At 47.9% G+C, this 15,187-nt stretch overlaps 1 protein-coding gene across 2 annotated transcripts in view; it reads right to left on the minus strand.

The window, feature by feature from the left end:
- The window catches only part of LHCGR (luteinizing hormone/choriogonadotropin receptor), a 45,961-nt gene extending 30,986 nt beyond the window's left edge, over positions 1-14,975 (minus strand). For both annotated transcript variants that reach the window (XM_081156482.1, XM_081156483.1), the window contains exon 1: positions 14,802-14,975. In XM_081156482.1, the coding sequence (XP_081012608.1) occupies positions 14,802-14,965 (164 nt within the window). In that variant the 5' untranslated portion in view covers positions 14,966-14,975. The remainder of the gene's footprint in view (positions 1-14,801) is intronic.
- Positions 14,976-15,187: the final 212 nt, after the last annotated feature.

A 15,187-nucleotide genomic window follows, 5' to 3' on the forward strand; every position in this document is an offset into this window, starting at 1 on the left:
AGGACTGGCGGAGAGAAGGGGAGAGGAGCAGCACATTTCAGGTGGGACACGGATATCATGAATATGAGAACAGAGGAGGGAGACGCTGCTTTTCATGCCTCTCTGCAGCAGAGGCTGCCTTAGCTGGCAGGAAAGAACACCTCCATGACGAGCAGACTGAACCCGTGAGATGGCTCAGCGTTCCAGGGACTTGCTGCCAGTGCAAGGTGCTGTGGGAGTGACACCCACCCACCCATAACCTTGTTAAATCCACTCAGTAGTGGAGCGAGGTGAGTATTCCCCTTGGAGAGCAGAAGAAACTGGATCTCAAAGAGATTAAGTAATTTGAACACGGTGACATGACCAAATAGACTGAGTCCAAATGTTCTTCCCACTGGCAATACCGGGCCAAAGCACATGACTCCTAATTCACTTTCTCTTTGTTCCTTTCCTCCCCAACTTTATCAAGGGATCATTGACAAACATATTCGTATGTATTTAAGGTGTACGAGATGATGATTTGATATACAGTGTGGAGTGATTACCAAGATAAAGATCATTAACATGTACATAGCCTCCCATAGTTAACTCTTTTTGTGTGTGGTGAGAACACTTAAGGTGCACTCACAGCAACTTTCTAGTGTACAGTCCTGTGTATTAACTATAGTCACCATGCTGCACATTAGATCCTCAGGACTTATTCCTCTTATAACTGATAGTTTGTACCCTTTGACCTATCTCTCCATTTTCTTTCTTCCCAGGCCCTGGCAACCATTCTGTTCTCTGTTTCTATGAAATCAGCTTTAAATATATATTTTTAAGAGTCCACATATAGGTGATAACATACAATATTTGTTTTTCTCTGTCCGGCTTATTTCACTTAGCATGATGCCCCCCGGGGTCATTTCATACTGTCAGAAACGGCGGAGTTCCTTCTTTTTTTATGGCTGAAATTATTCCATTGCATATATATATATATACACACACCACACATTTTCTACCTATTCATTTGTCAAAGGACACTTAGGGTGTGTCCTTATCTTGGCCGTTATGAATAACGCTGCAGTGAACGCGGGAGTGCGGACACCACTTGGAGGTGGTGATTTCATCTCCTTCGGATGTACACCCAGGTAACCCTCTCTCGGTGAGCATGGCGCAGGGGCAGGCCCTGTAACCTTGCTTCTCTTGAGGGGAGGCATGCCACACTCTCGATATTCCTTCTGCAAAGCACCTTACCAGCAGTTCCTCTCTAGGGGCTGACGCGAAGACATTTCATTTCAGAAAAGCACTTTCACTCAGCAGCCTCTCGGAGGTGGTACAACCTTGAGGAAGATCCAAACTTGGTCCTCTGACTCTGCTCCTGAAGACAGTCCCCCAAGCGCATCGCTCAACACCCAAACTTATTTAACAGGGCATCCAAGAAGAACAGGGACAGTGGGGGACAAATCTTCTTACGATGGCATGTTTGCTTCCTATATTTCTTCTGGAATCATGTCCGCTTGGCTTACTGATTAAAAACACAGTTTTATTGCTCTCTGCACTGCCAAGTCAATAAATTTCCAGAAGAGAAAGCTGTATTCTGCTGTACCCCATGCAACATCAATAAAACTGACAGCCAAATTCTGATTCCAGAATCTTTACTGCGGGGATAATGCAGCGCAGAACATATTTGGGAAAGTGTTTCCATAAAAGCTTCCACGAGCCCTTCAGAGCCATTTATATGCAAATGGCCGGGGCGAGCCTCTCCGCAGGCTCCTCTCCGCAGGGCACCGCGTGGCCCTCGGGGACAGTGTGGCGCAGGCTGACCCGGGAGGTCTGAGCTGTTGATTGATGCGGGGTGAGACACGAGGGGCACCGGTCAGAGGAAGGGAGAAGCGCTGGGTCGTGCGCTGGCCGCCCCCGGGCTGGAAAGGCCCCGGTGCAAGATGAAATTTTGAAGTTGACGCGGATGCCACAGAGCAGGAAGGCAGAGGGACTGAGTTCCCGCCATAGAAGGAACCCCCAGCCGACAGCAGGTCGCCTTGCGGGTGCGGCTGGGGCGAGGCAGGGGCCCGGGGGCCAGAGGCGGGGAGAGGGCCGGTGAGGCAGGAGCGCCCAGCCGGTCAGGCCGTGTTCTCGGGAAGCCAGGTGGGGGGTGCTTTTGTAAATCCGAAGCTGTTTTTTTCGCTGACTTGTGTTTGTATTTTGAGATGTCACGTCTTTATTTCTGAAGCATCTTCAACTGTCAGCAGTTCCCAAGCATTCAAGCGTCAGTCTCCTGTATTTAACCTGGTTGGCTCCCGCCCCGTGACCGTGGGGACGGGCTTCCTGGGGGCAGCCTGGGTGCCCGCTGCCCAGTGCGGGGAAGGGGAGGCCGGGGGGCGCCCGCCCGGCAACTGGCCGCGGCCGGAGGCAAGAGGCTGAGAGCACGCGGAGCGGAGCCCGGCGCCTTGGAGTCACGGTGCTGAGAGGAAAGGAGATTCGGGAGACAGAGAGGTATATATGGAATACCACTTGTAGAATCAAAACACTGGCACAGCAAACATAGACATTTAAGAAGAAAACATGTAAACACACATTAGGATGGTTGCCCACGGTGAATCAAAGGGCAGTAGGAGAGGGGATAAAATAAACAACTAGTAACAGAGAGGGGCTTGGGGTGGACCAATGATAATGTTACGTGAATGAAGAGATACGATCACCTTCACTCCGTGCTAGAGACAAATAGAAAAGAGAAGTTTTATTTTGATGCGTTGAGTTCTTTCATCGTTCCCTTCCCTCCTTCCTTCCTTTTTTAAGTTAGGCCTGCATCTATTCCAATAATTTTGCGAACTTAAGGAACTCCTGTGGAAAGGTCTAGTCGCTATCATTAGATACGGCGCAGAGGCCAAGGAAAACTGGAAAAAACAGCCAAAGGCAAGGGCAGTTCAGTGACTCTGCTGTCAAGGGCCAAAAAGGCATGAAAGCTATGCATAAAGCAAAGAAAAATATAGGAGGGACAGAGTCTTTTCTGTCTCAGACAAAGAGAGTGACGCTTCCAAACTCTGCATCTCAGACGGGTGGTGAAGAGCCAGGGTTCGTGGGCAAATGCGAGTTTGAACTTGCGGCGTGGGGAGTTCTCTCTGCCTCCTGAAAAGTGAGATGGCTATAGAAGAATGTGGCCGTGAAACCATGCAGCTGCTTACATTCACTACACCTTCACAGTCCTTTTTACAGTTTTAAACTTTAATTTCTAAATGAATGAATGATGTAACATAGGTGACACCTGGATTATGGCCAAAACCCACCTTGACCAAGAGCCTTTGGCACAGATGTTGAAATAAATACTTAGATTGGATGACAAAGGCTGCCTTAGTTTCATCATTTCTGGAACCTCCATCTACTCAAGAATCCTGCCTGCAAGTTCCCAACGCTTCCAGGTGTAGTTAAAGTTGAAGTAGAAGCAGCCTCTGTTCCTTAGGACTGAAATAAAGCGCTCACCCTAGTTCTGGGATCTTGTAATTAGTTATGATGCCGGTGAAGCTGATCATAACCTAATCGTCTCGAGGGCTTAATGCTTAAGGGAGTGTCATTCATGGGAGGAGGCGGGTGAGTCAGGGTGCTGGAGGAGGCCAGTCTGAACCAGCTATCTGTCTCAGTTTCCCCATCCTACTTGTCAAGGAATTTTTCTAGCTTCCTACTCTCCTGCCTCACTTCTGCCCAGCATGACAGAAGTGAAATATTTTTATTCACTTCCCTCTAATTGTTTAGAAAAGCCATCTATATGATCGATTTAGGAAAGCTACAAACATCCATCCATCTTTTACAGATGATTAGTTTATTGCTGGAGCTACACATCTTGAATTTTAAAACGCTACAAAATCAAAGGGAGAGAAAAAGAGAGAAATCAGAACTGGTCAAAGCTTTTTTTGCCTAATGAACTCATTGAAATGGGAGGGAGAAGCAGTACTTTATTTAAATTCAAAAGAATGTTAATGTTTTTGTATTTATTATGTAAGACCTTGTTCTATATTTAACAGAGCCTTAAGAATTCCTGTATTCTTTTCAAAGCTGCTCAGTAATTACAATAAACTTGCTTTCATCTTGGAATGAAATAAAATGGATTTTCTCTTTCCAAATGTTTTTTAAATCTCTGCTATTTAAAATGCATCAATCTATTTGGTAACTTCATTGCTGGGTATGTCTTCATTTGTTGGCCTCTTGTCTTTAGCATTTACCTTGAGGGAGCTAAGACTTCCATGTTAACTGAAATATGAAGTCAGCATAGCTGGACATCCAATATGTTAAGTTTTACATCAAAACATTTTGGGACATGCGTTAAAAATACATCCAGGTAGTTTTGACTATTGTTTGACCACTTCTTTAAGCACGCATTGTATTAGGCTCAAGGAATCAGAGTGAAAGGGCCACTTGCAGGTGGTTTGATCCAACCCCTCACTTTGCAGATAAAAAACCTTAAGTTAGGAAAAGTGAAAAGACTTCCCTGAAACCACGTGGCAATTCAGTGGCAGGTCTGGACTAGAACAGGTCACTTCATTCCTGGTCCAGTGCTGTGTCCTTCCCTAATCAAATCACATCAGTGCTCTTCCTTTGGGGGGTTGTTCATACACCCTGCTACACAATCGTCTGCTTCTCCTGTGAAAACCTAGCTTTCTGACAAAGCCACCAGCTTCTTGAGGGCATGTGCTCACAGTCTTCAACACCAAAGATGCAGCTCAAATTCCTCTTCCTCCATGAAGCTTCAGAGCCTACCAGATGTTATTCCTTTCTCTCCTCTGTTCTCCTCAGCACTTAATAACTACATAGTTTTTTGTTTGTTTGTTTATTTCTTTGTTTTTTACTACACTGTGATTTGAAATTTGCCAGGTGCCTTATGTGAACATTTCTTCTGTTCCACCATTGGACACCCAGTCTCTGCTGGCTTCTGCCGTCACACATCTCTTGTTTCTAGCCCCTTTATTCCTCTCCCACTGCCACTCTTCTTGGCCTTTATTTTCTCCACCTTGACCATTCTATACTCCCCCAATTGGTTTCCTCTCACCCTGTCCTGGGTTTCCCCTGCCCAGTCGAGCTTAATCTTCCTCACAACTCCTACTGTATCACTCTTATACTCAGGCATCTACAGGTGTCTCAGTCTTGCATTCAAGGCCCTCCAAATAAAGGCTTAAACTTCATTTGTCAGCCCTGTCACCCACCATTCCCCTCATATAACTAGTACACTAAACTTGTGCTGTCCAGCACCACAGCCACTAGCCACATAGCCACTGAACACTTGAAATATGGCCAGTCCAAACTGAATGCACTGTAAGTGTCAAATACACACCAGCTGTTGAAGACTTGGCAAGAAAAAGAATGTAATGTACCTCATTAATAATTTTATAGTGATTACATGTTGAAATGATAGTATTTTGTACATAATGGATTAAATAAAATATTTTATTAAAACTAATTTCACCTTTTAAAAGCTTTTTAAATGTGGCTATAAGAAAATAAAAATTACACGTGTGACTCACATGACAGTTCTTCTGGACAGCCTCCTTAGAGAAACCAGACTATCGTGTTTCCTGAACTTGCCTCACTTCCCTGCCTTCACTCACACTGTCTCCACCATCTGGCACATCTGCACTTCTCTGCTGGTCAAGTCCTACCCTTGGTTAATCTCAGGTGCTACATACTTTAAGGAGTGTTGTTTTCACCACCAATCGCATGTGCTTTCTCTCTGGAAGCAATGCAGTGGGGTAATGAAGAGTGTATCCTCTGCAGCCAGGCTGTCTGGGTTCAAATCATTGCTTCAGTCCATATCTATAAATGATGATGATGCTAATTAACCCAGAGACTTTTGAGATTAAATAAGAAAATGTTTATATAATACTGCTACTGCATCAAGCACAAGATAAGGGCACAGTGAGTCCTTTTAATTCATAGCTGCTGACTAAAAAACTCAAGCTACCCCACTTATGCTTATGGTAACTCTACTTCCTTGTCCGGGGTGGGGTAGGGTGGCTTCAGGACTTTGGAATATACTCTTCTATTTGTCTCGGGTCATCCTTAAGCTTAGAAAACTGAGACTTGTCCCTGACACTTGACTATCTGCTGATCATACATAGGACAACTGAGAGGAAGGGTGAACACACCCAAGTGGCACCTTTCTTTTAGGTCCAGGTATCTCTTCTAGGCCTCACCTGATAGCTTTTAAAGAAATGGTAATGAATAACTTCCCTTTAAATATTTCAACTCTCGGGAGCCACTCTGCAGAGTTCGCATGTGCTCGCTGATTTGAAAGGTGCAGTGAGTTGGAAGTCTACCACTGGAAAGGCCAACGGAGGGACCGTCCTCTCAGCCAGCATTCCAGAGCACCCGGGGAGCTGCTAGTTCTCATGAGTTATAGTGTGAACCAAGATGCTCAAGAAGATTCCTGGATAATGGATTTTCCAAGTCATTTGTGCTACAACTAAATTAAAAATATAAAGCCTCAGAGGAAAATGGTAAATACATCTGAGCCCTCACTCAAAACCCATTTCAAGTTTTCTAAAGACACAAAGCAAAATGATCCAATCTTTATCCCCTAAACTAGAATTCTCCTAGCAATAATATAACATGACAAGAATAACTCTGGCAAATAAAATTGCATGTTGAATTCTTCCGGGGGGAATGTCTGCATCATCTGTAATGATTTCTCAAAAATATTTTTTAGAAGCAGAGAATATTATGCCGTCAGGGCAGGGACATTGCAGACATGCTTCAGGAAGCTCTTTCATTACAAGCTTCTGTGTCCAGGCACCTAAAAACTATTTTATGTTTTACTTTTTAGTGATCCTGTAAAACATGGTTGTGGCCAATATACCACATATTTTAATTAACCTGAGGATGGGTTTGAAGTGCCCGAAATGACCGGCATGTGTGCTCTCCGGTGATAACTTGTGTGGTTGCCTGGCTCAGAAATGCCCCTTCTCTGGGAGCATGTCACTGCTGATTGCATCAGGGCAGAAGCACCTCACTGACCGGGCTCATGTGCTTCTGCCTTGGGGTGGGGCAGGGGGGAGGCAGCCAGATTCTCTCTCCTGGGAAATTAAACCCGTAACAGACAGAAGGAGTCTTTGGAGCTGATTCATTGTGATGGTGGAATCTAGAAAGAAGTTCCCTCCCCTCTTCCTGCTAACGTGCCAGATTCTCTCTGGATCTTGCCCACATCCTTCTCCCCCCTTATTCTTGTGATTTCATCTCTTATGATTAAGTTCGTCAGAGATGATTTCTGGTGCTTGCAAATGAGAAAAGCCTTCTCAGAGCCCTACCCAAGGTTTCCAATGGAAGTGGCCCACTGTCCCACTGACGCTCCCTCACACAGGCAGGACATGTGCTGGTGGTCACTGAGGGAGCAGAAAACTTTGTAGAGTGGTTTCCCAGTGGCCTTTCCAGCTGGTGTCAAAGGCTAGGACTGACCTTATGGGATAACGACATTAACCCAGCTGCCCCTATGGAGGGTGAGGCTTAAAAAACTGCAGCTCAAATAATACCTCCACCAAACCTTTTTTGTTACTTTGGCTAGAAGGGAAGGTTCCCTTCTCTGAACTCCTATTGGACTTTGTTCATAAGCTTTATTTGGCTTTTATCACCTTCTATCATTCCCTGTCATCATCTGAAGACTGTAGTCCTCTCTCTCCTACAGCCTGAAGACTCACTGGGTCCTGCGCGTTGACCTGTCCAATTCAGTGTTTAGTTCCTGAGTGGTCAACAAGTCTGACCTGAAGGGTTTCTATGTGTCCAGCCTGAGGCTTAGGGATGGGGAATGGGGAAAAGAAGGAGGCTGAATGGGCTCAGACGCTCTCGCTGGGCAGACAGGAGTGACCCGATTGAACACAGAAAACAGCCTATAATCAGGTGTTAGGTGGCATGTTTGAGAGAGAGCTCAGCCTGGGCTGAAAAGACCAGCATATCCGACTCCAGGCAATAAAGAGCTCTGCTCTTGGGGATTCTAACTTATTTACCTTCAAGGTTGAGAAGACCTAGTGGGTCGTTTTCTCTAATTAACAGCTACCAAGAACAAAACTGGCCCATCAGGCCTGCCCCTTGGAATACTGATATTTACTGTTCAACCTCATATGTGGGTTATGAGGTTGAGCAGTAAATGCAGTCTTCTCTGCATCACCAGATTGTAACAATAATACTTTGTAGTTATGTGAGACCTTTACTTCCCAGTACTTTTGGCTCTGCTGTCTCCTTTATCTTTACACAGTCACACCCACTCAGGGGCAGGAATCATCACACCCCTTTTACAGAGAGCTCAGAGGTTTTATCAGTAGCCTGAACCCACAGTGCAAATTAGGGAAAAGAGACCTGGTGCTAGAACTCAGGTCTGCCTGGTCTTTGCCCTGTCGATCAATTCAGTCATTTGGGGGCTGTGTTGAACCCTCCTACCCTGTCATACCAGAGTATCCCCATCCCTGTGGGCTGAGAAATGCTGTCTGCTCTTGCTCATGCAGAGTCAAGGATGAATCTGAATTTGGCTCTGGTGGCATTGCAGAGCTGTGGCTCAGGGCCACACAGAGCAGCTGTGAATGGTTTGCTGGCCGGGAGAGGGTTTCATCTCCCAGTGGGGCAGAAGCTGGAGTAACTGAGGACCATGTAGAGAAGCTGCTAGAAGCTGCCCACCAAGTCAGAGAGCCCACCTGCCTGGTAGGAGGGATTATTTTAATTCCCTTCTTTAAAAAAACATAGCTAGTGGGAGACTTGCTAAAATCTGCATTGAATGTGATTCTTCGCACGCCAAGGGGAGCTGCCAGAACAGAACACATGCTCCCGTGGAGCCAGCCCTCTGGGGTCTGGGCGTGAGCAGCAGGGCCTCTCCCACCACTGTGGCCCAGCTGGCCTTAGTGTTCCTTGTGTAAGGTCAGAGTTTCACATGGCTGTCTGGTGCAGCTACTCTGGGAGGTTATATTTTGGAAAGAAAGCCTTCAAGCCTCACTTTAAGAGATGAAAAGAAGCCAAATTGAGGGGTTTAGAAAGAAGATAGAGGTGGGTAAAGAAGCAGAACTTGAGCCTTGAATGTAACTCTGCTTTTGAAATAAAAAAGAAGAATATGGCAAGAAAAACCCCGAGGAATGATTGCTCTCCAAGGGGGGAGCCGGGTCCAATGCCAGAAACGTCCGTATGTGAACCTTTTGGCTCTACACTTCCACTGAGAGTTTGGGAACTCTATCGCTTGCTTTTTAGTGTCTCACTAGGGGCCATCATTCACTTTTCCCCAAAGGATGATTTTTAAAGTAATAAAATCTGGTTCTTGCAAAGCTTCCCCCAAGGAGCTTGTTTATGGGCACAGCCATGTTTAAGAACTGCCTTGGAGGTAGAGCCGGGGGAGCTGAGTCAGAACTAAAGTTAAAGATCAACTGCTACCTGGGGCCTTTGCTTTTATGGGGTAGGGAGGTGGGACATGAGCTTTCTGAATTCTGAGATTTGTTTTTGGTCTGATCAGCTTTAGGGAAGCTGAGGACAGGCCAAACTGTCCTACTTGTAAGAGTTTAGTAGCCTTCCCCTCTGCTCTGTGGGCTCCTACCTGGTGTTCCGGACTAGAAACCCATTGGTCTCCATTCAGGCTGCCTTGCTGGTGTTTTTGTTTTGCTTTAATGGATCCTGGGCTGGGTATTGATTTTTTTCCTAATGAGTGAGTTAAAACAAGTAGACAATAAAAATTAAAACAATCTGGATGGGCTATAGTAATATAGGTAGGCTTCCAGTCTTGTTTCTCTGAAGCTGATATGTCTACTATGGCCCATTCAGAGGACAGACCTGGGGGTCTGCAAAATCTGGGCCCTAGATGTTGATATAACACAGAACTCCCTCCAGTACCCATAGCACCCCCTGCCTGCCTGTTTTCTAGGATGCAGACTTTTAAAATGACGTTTAGATACGGTACATGCTAATTAACATGCTAAATTTAGATATGGTACATGCTAACTAACATGTGGGCTTCCTTTTGCCGCTGGTTCACTGTTCTCATTCAGCTGTCTGCGCAGCTTGATCATGTACGTAGCTCAGTGAACAGTTTAATCACACTACCTGCAAAATTCTGGGAATCTTGAGTTGAATGAGACCTCTTCAGTTGGTTCTGACTTTAGCACAATGATTCAAAACCAAGGGGGGCCGATTTTACCCCCAGGGGCCATGTGGCAAATGTCTAGGGACATTTTCGGTTGTCACCATTTGGGAGGGCACCTAGTGGGTAGAGGCAGTGATGATGCTAAGCGTCCCACAGTGCACGAAACAGCCCCCACAACAAATGATTACCTGACTCCAAGTGTCAATTGCGCTGAGGCTGAGAACCCTGCTCTAGCGGAAGAGGCACACATTAAATGAATGGCTACATTGTGGTGGGATATGTGCAAAAACATATGTGAGTACAAGGTTTTGAAGCAAGTACGTGTGCGTGGGGGGTGGGGTGGGATGGGAGGTGACATTGGGGGAATGCTTCATGGGGAAATGACTCCAAATCATGATGTTTACTTAAATGTCTTTTAATTAACTGTCCAAGAATGACTTTGAAAGTTATTAGTCAAGAACTACATACTGGAATTTTTTCTTTATGCACAACTCTCTGGGTAATTTAATCAAATGTTTTTGGTGACTTCATATCTTCTCTTAAAAAAAAATTCCCCCAAAGAGCCTGGGAGAAGCATAATAAGAGAAAAATCCATTCAACCTTATCTGTGCTTCTCTAGTCTACTAAAACCTGTGGTTCTTACACCTGGACTTTCCTTTCCTTTCCCCCTTCAAGGTCAGCCTATGACCCTTGGCTCATGAAGCCCTTGGGGATTTCAGTCCACAGTGATTGGTCTATTCTCTGATTTCCTTAGGGCCTTGTTGCCTCTTTCCCCATGTACATCAGTCTCTTGGGTGTGTTTCCACATAGACTGTGGGCTCCTCAAGGACAGGGACCACACCCTCCTCCTGTATATCCCTCTACAACACTGAATACTGTTTTGGACCCTAATTTCACTGCAGGAGGAAGGAGATGGACATTCAGGAAAAATGTCGGGGTGCTAACATCCTCCTGGGACACTGGGCTCATGGATACAGCACATTTTATTTCCAAGTCTCTGGATTGAGTCTTATAATAAAGTCTAAAAGTTTAATCTCTGTTTAGTAGGAACAACATGCAAAAAATAAATTCCCATAATTATTATTAGCATTTTCTTACAAACAGATTTTTCAGAAGCTGTTTCTATATCAAGCAGATCAACCTTTCTGTTGTCATAGAGACAAAGATTTTTATATAACCATAGGCAAGGTGAGATTTTTCTCTCTCCCTTCCAGTTGTCTGGAACTAATAAGGAAAGGAAAAAAAAATTTTTTAAATCATTTTTTTCTATTATTTTTTAAATTCCCCATTAAAACAAGTGAAAACGTGGGAAGCTATTTTTTTTGTATCATATTTTAGATTTTAAATACCTAAGTTTAAAAAAAAATATGGAACGGATGGGGAGATATAAACAATTGAACAATGCCATTTTCAAAATTCGCAGGCAGTGAGTGGTCTTGTCGATGATAAGCAATTACAATCCACAGGTTTTCCCCCACCTTTAAACCAAATAGTGAACTTTAGCTGGAGGTCTTAAAAGACGGGACTACCAAGGCCTGAAATGATTGAAACATGAACTAGCACCTGCAGAGGGGCTCCTCTGAATCCTGAGGTGCTCTGTGGTGCCCCCCTTCTCCAACCCCAGCACCGAGTGCTCCCCTTCTCCCGCTGAGTCAGGTCATGCGGATAACTCAGTGCAAGGCCACATCCCTCTTCTTCTGGGAGCCTGATCTTACAGTTTCAGCTCTCTTCTTTCTACAAACTCCTGGCAACTTGTGATTCATAACATTTGTCTATCTTGTAGTTACCACCTACCATTTCGTTCCTTCGTCATGAAGGAAGGCGGATTTCAGCATAACCCATGCGCTTTCCCTGCCCTTTGCCTCGATGTGGAATTACACCTGTACCCGACCGCCTTCTTGCCCACAACTCGGAAGTCTCTCTATTCTTTCGTAAGACTGGCCCTTCCCCTGTGACCTACGACTAATGCTCTCCTCCCACCTGCACCGAGACCCCACTCCGCCAAGTATTATTCCTCCCCTTCCCTTGTGTGGTCAGTGTCTGTCCTTCTCAATGGATTCCTTTCCCTAGTCTTCTTTAAAGAAAAACTTTTCTCAATCCTATTTTCCATATGTCTCAGAACTTGGGGTTTTAATGTGATCACAGCTGCCTTTTGCAATACGTAGGTATTGTGGATGTGTGTGTGGGGGGGGTGGGGGTGGGGAAAGGAAGTAAATGGCACGACGAAGTTTAAAACGTACTTTTTGCCTTCCAGAAGATTATATCCTCTGTGGAGAGCAACACCTGGGGCCTCAAACTTCAGCGAGCATCAGAATCACCTGGGGCCCCGGTTGAACGCAGTTTGCTGGACCACACCCTCAGTTTCTCGCTCAGTAGATGGGGGCTGGGGCCCGAGAGGGTGTGTTTCTAACATTTCCCAGGCGATGCTCATGCTGCTGGCTGGGGACCACAGTTTGAAGAACATTGCCTTAAAGCATCTACCCTCCTGTTCCTTCCTATGCATGTCTTTTGTCATAGTGATGCTGACGTCCCCATATCCTGATGAAAAAGTGACCTTGTTTGGGCCTTTATTGGCTCTGCCTCCATGGGGTCCTGGCCTGAAGGCTGAGGTCATCTCTCAACTGTCTGACCCTCAGGAAGTCCGACCCTGTGAGGGGAAGATGCTTGTTGACCTAAAGGGTCTGAACGTCTAGGAGAAGATGCTCCTGGTGTGGATGCCATGATAGTGCATGTGAAGGGAGGACGTCAAAGGTTCTCCAGAATCCCTCAGGGACGGCGAAGGGCTTCAGGGCCTGGGCACCGACAGCTAGCTCCTCGCCGGGAGCGAGAGCAGCCAGTTTTAGCATGCTAGCAGTCCTGATCTTGTCTCCCACTGCACCCCCAACCCAGTCAGCCCTTACAATCTTTCCGAGGGGTTCTCGGCTCCTCTAAACGGTGCTGTGGGGCAACAAGAGGATTTTTATTTTGTATTGTTCTTTTCACTTCAGTCTTCTCCAGGGAAGGGGTACACTCCTGAGGCCACCAGGGATGTGGCCGCAGGAACTGTTGAGAGATCTCAGTGAAAAGCTGAATCTGAAAGGAGCTGGGACTTGGTTCACCCACTCCTGCCTCCCACCAGGGGTTCTCCACTCAGTGCCAACTTTGGAGAAGCTGGGAAAAAATTATATATATCTCTGAAGGGGTAATTTTCTTTCTAAGAAAGCAAATATAAAAAGGTAATTAATAGGTTAAGTGTCTTTGCTACCCAATAGCTCTAGGGCCTTGGGTAGATTATTCCATCTCTTTGGATCTCAGAGCCTTGTAATCAGTCTGATGAGGACCAGGTGAGTGAAAACGGCTGTTGGTGGCACATTCATAAGACAGGACCAGGGGCTTGTCAGAGAAGGACAAGGGCTAGGGCCTTAAAGGCAGGTCCCATAGATTTGTTGATTGATTGAAACGGATTCTACCAGCATGGTACTCACCTTTAGGGAATTGAACTGACAAGATAATGAATGGAAACTAATTACTATAAACCCCTCAACTTTAAACCGAATCTGTCAACCACAAATATTCCCTGAAGGCCACTCACTCTTCCAGGAGAGAAGCCCAGCCCCTCAGGAGGGAGGGGATGACCCTCAGTGAGGTGGGCCTCTGACCGACTGCTGGGGCCCAAGGAATTGGGGAGGGGGCTTTGTCTCTTTCCTCCCCCAGCATGGAATTCCATCACCTCTAGTTGTTAGAACATAGCCAAGACCCCCACCAGTCTGGTGCCTTTTGGATACTTTTATAGCACTACTTCTGTTCCCTCTTCTCTTGTAACAACTTTATTGAAATGTAATTCATATACCATAAAATTCCATTTAGAGTGTACAAAGCAATTGTTTTTAGTATATTCATGGAATTATGCAAGCATCACCATAGTCTAATTTTAGATAATTTTTGTCATCCCCAAAAGCTGCACCCATTAACTATCACCTGGCCTTTACTACAACCTGGGCGCTTCTAATCTACTTTCTGTGTATCTGGGCATTTCATAGAAATAGAATCATAACCATGTGTGGTATCTTTTTCTAAATTGAAGAAAGGAGACCTGGTGACACCGGTACACTAGCACGAAAGGCCCCTTCTCCTCTCCACCCCATTATCTTAGCAAACAGCTTCCTCACCTGCGCGCTGATGCACAGGATTCCCCTGGCCACCCTGAGTGTGGAGGCGGCGGCGCTGTGCCCAGGGAGGCCTCAGGGCCTTGCCTGCCTAGGCCTGGACGGAAACGCCCGTGCCCTGGCCTGGGTGGAGCAGGGCCGGCGGGCGCGCCGAGAGGCAGGTGCGCCGGGGAGGGGCGGCTCCCCGCAGTCAGGTTGGGCGGCCAGGCCGCCCGGCCACAGGGCCTGAGCGCCTCCTTCCTGGGGGACCCAGGACGCCAGAGCCACCGCAGTTTCCCAACCCGGCAGGCCCAAGGTTCGGGACCACGCAAGGTTTCCCGGGGCAGAGACAGGGCTGCCGGGAGCGTCGCACCCTGTCCCCTTCCAGTGGCTGCAGGCAGTCAGGGAGCGAGGCGCCCCTGTGGCCCGGGGGTTCCCGCCCCCAGCCCGGCCAGCCCTGGGGAAGGGGCCCGTGCCGCCAGCGAGTGGGGCTCCCCCCGGCGCCGCCGAGGTGAGGAGCGCCGGCCCTGGCCCTGGGCGCCCCGCGAGGGCGGGGGGGGGGCGGCGTTCCCCAGGTGCCAGGGGGCGGCGGAGAGCGGGGCAGGGGGCGGGCGCCGCGTACTCACAGTCGGGCGAGGCCGGCCCGCGGGCCGGGGCAGCGCAGGGCGCCGTCGGGGGGGCAGCTGCAGGGCTCGGGGCAGGGCGCCCGGCGCAGCGCCCGGGGCAGCGCCCGCGGCGGCAGCAGCAGCAGCAGCAGCAGCGGCCAGGGCGCCTGGCACGGCTGCCCCATGGCCGGCCAGCCTGAGGGCGGGCTCGGGCGCGGGCGCCCTGCCGGCCGGGAGCGCGGCCCGCGCCCCTCTCCCCGCCCCTCGGCCCGCCCCCCGTCCCGCACCCCCGGGGCGCCCCGCCGCCGAGCTTCTGCTTGGCCTCGACGTGGGACGCGGTCGGCGCCCCCTTCCTGCCGCCGCGTCCCCTGGCCGCCCCCTCCTGCAGGGAGCCCGTCCTGGGCGGG

Source organism: Miniopterus schreibersii, assembly GCF_964146895.1.
Source record: "Miniopterus schreibersii genome assembly, chromosome: 13".
In the NCBI taxonomy this organism is placed as follows: domain Eukaryota; kingdom Metazoa; phylum Chordata; class Mammalia; order Chiroptera; family Miniopteridae; genus Miniopterus; species Miniopterus schreibersii.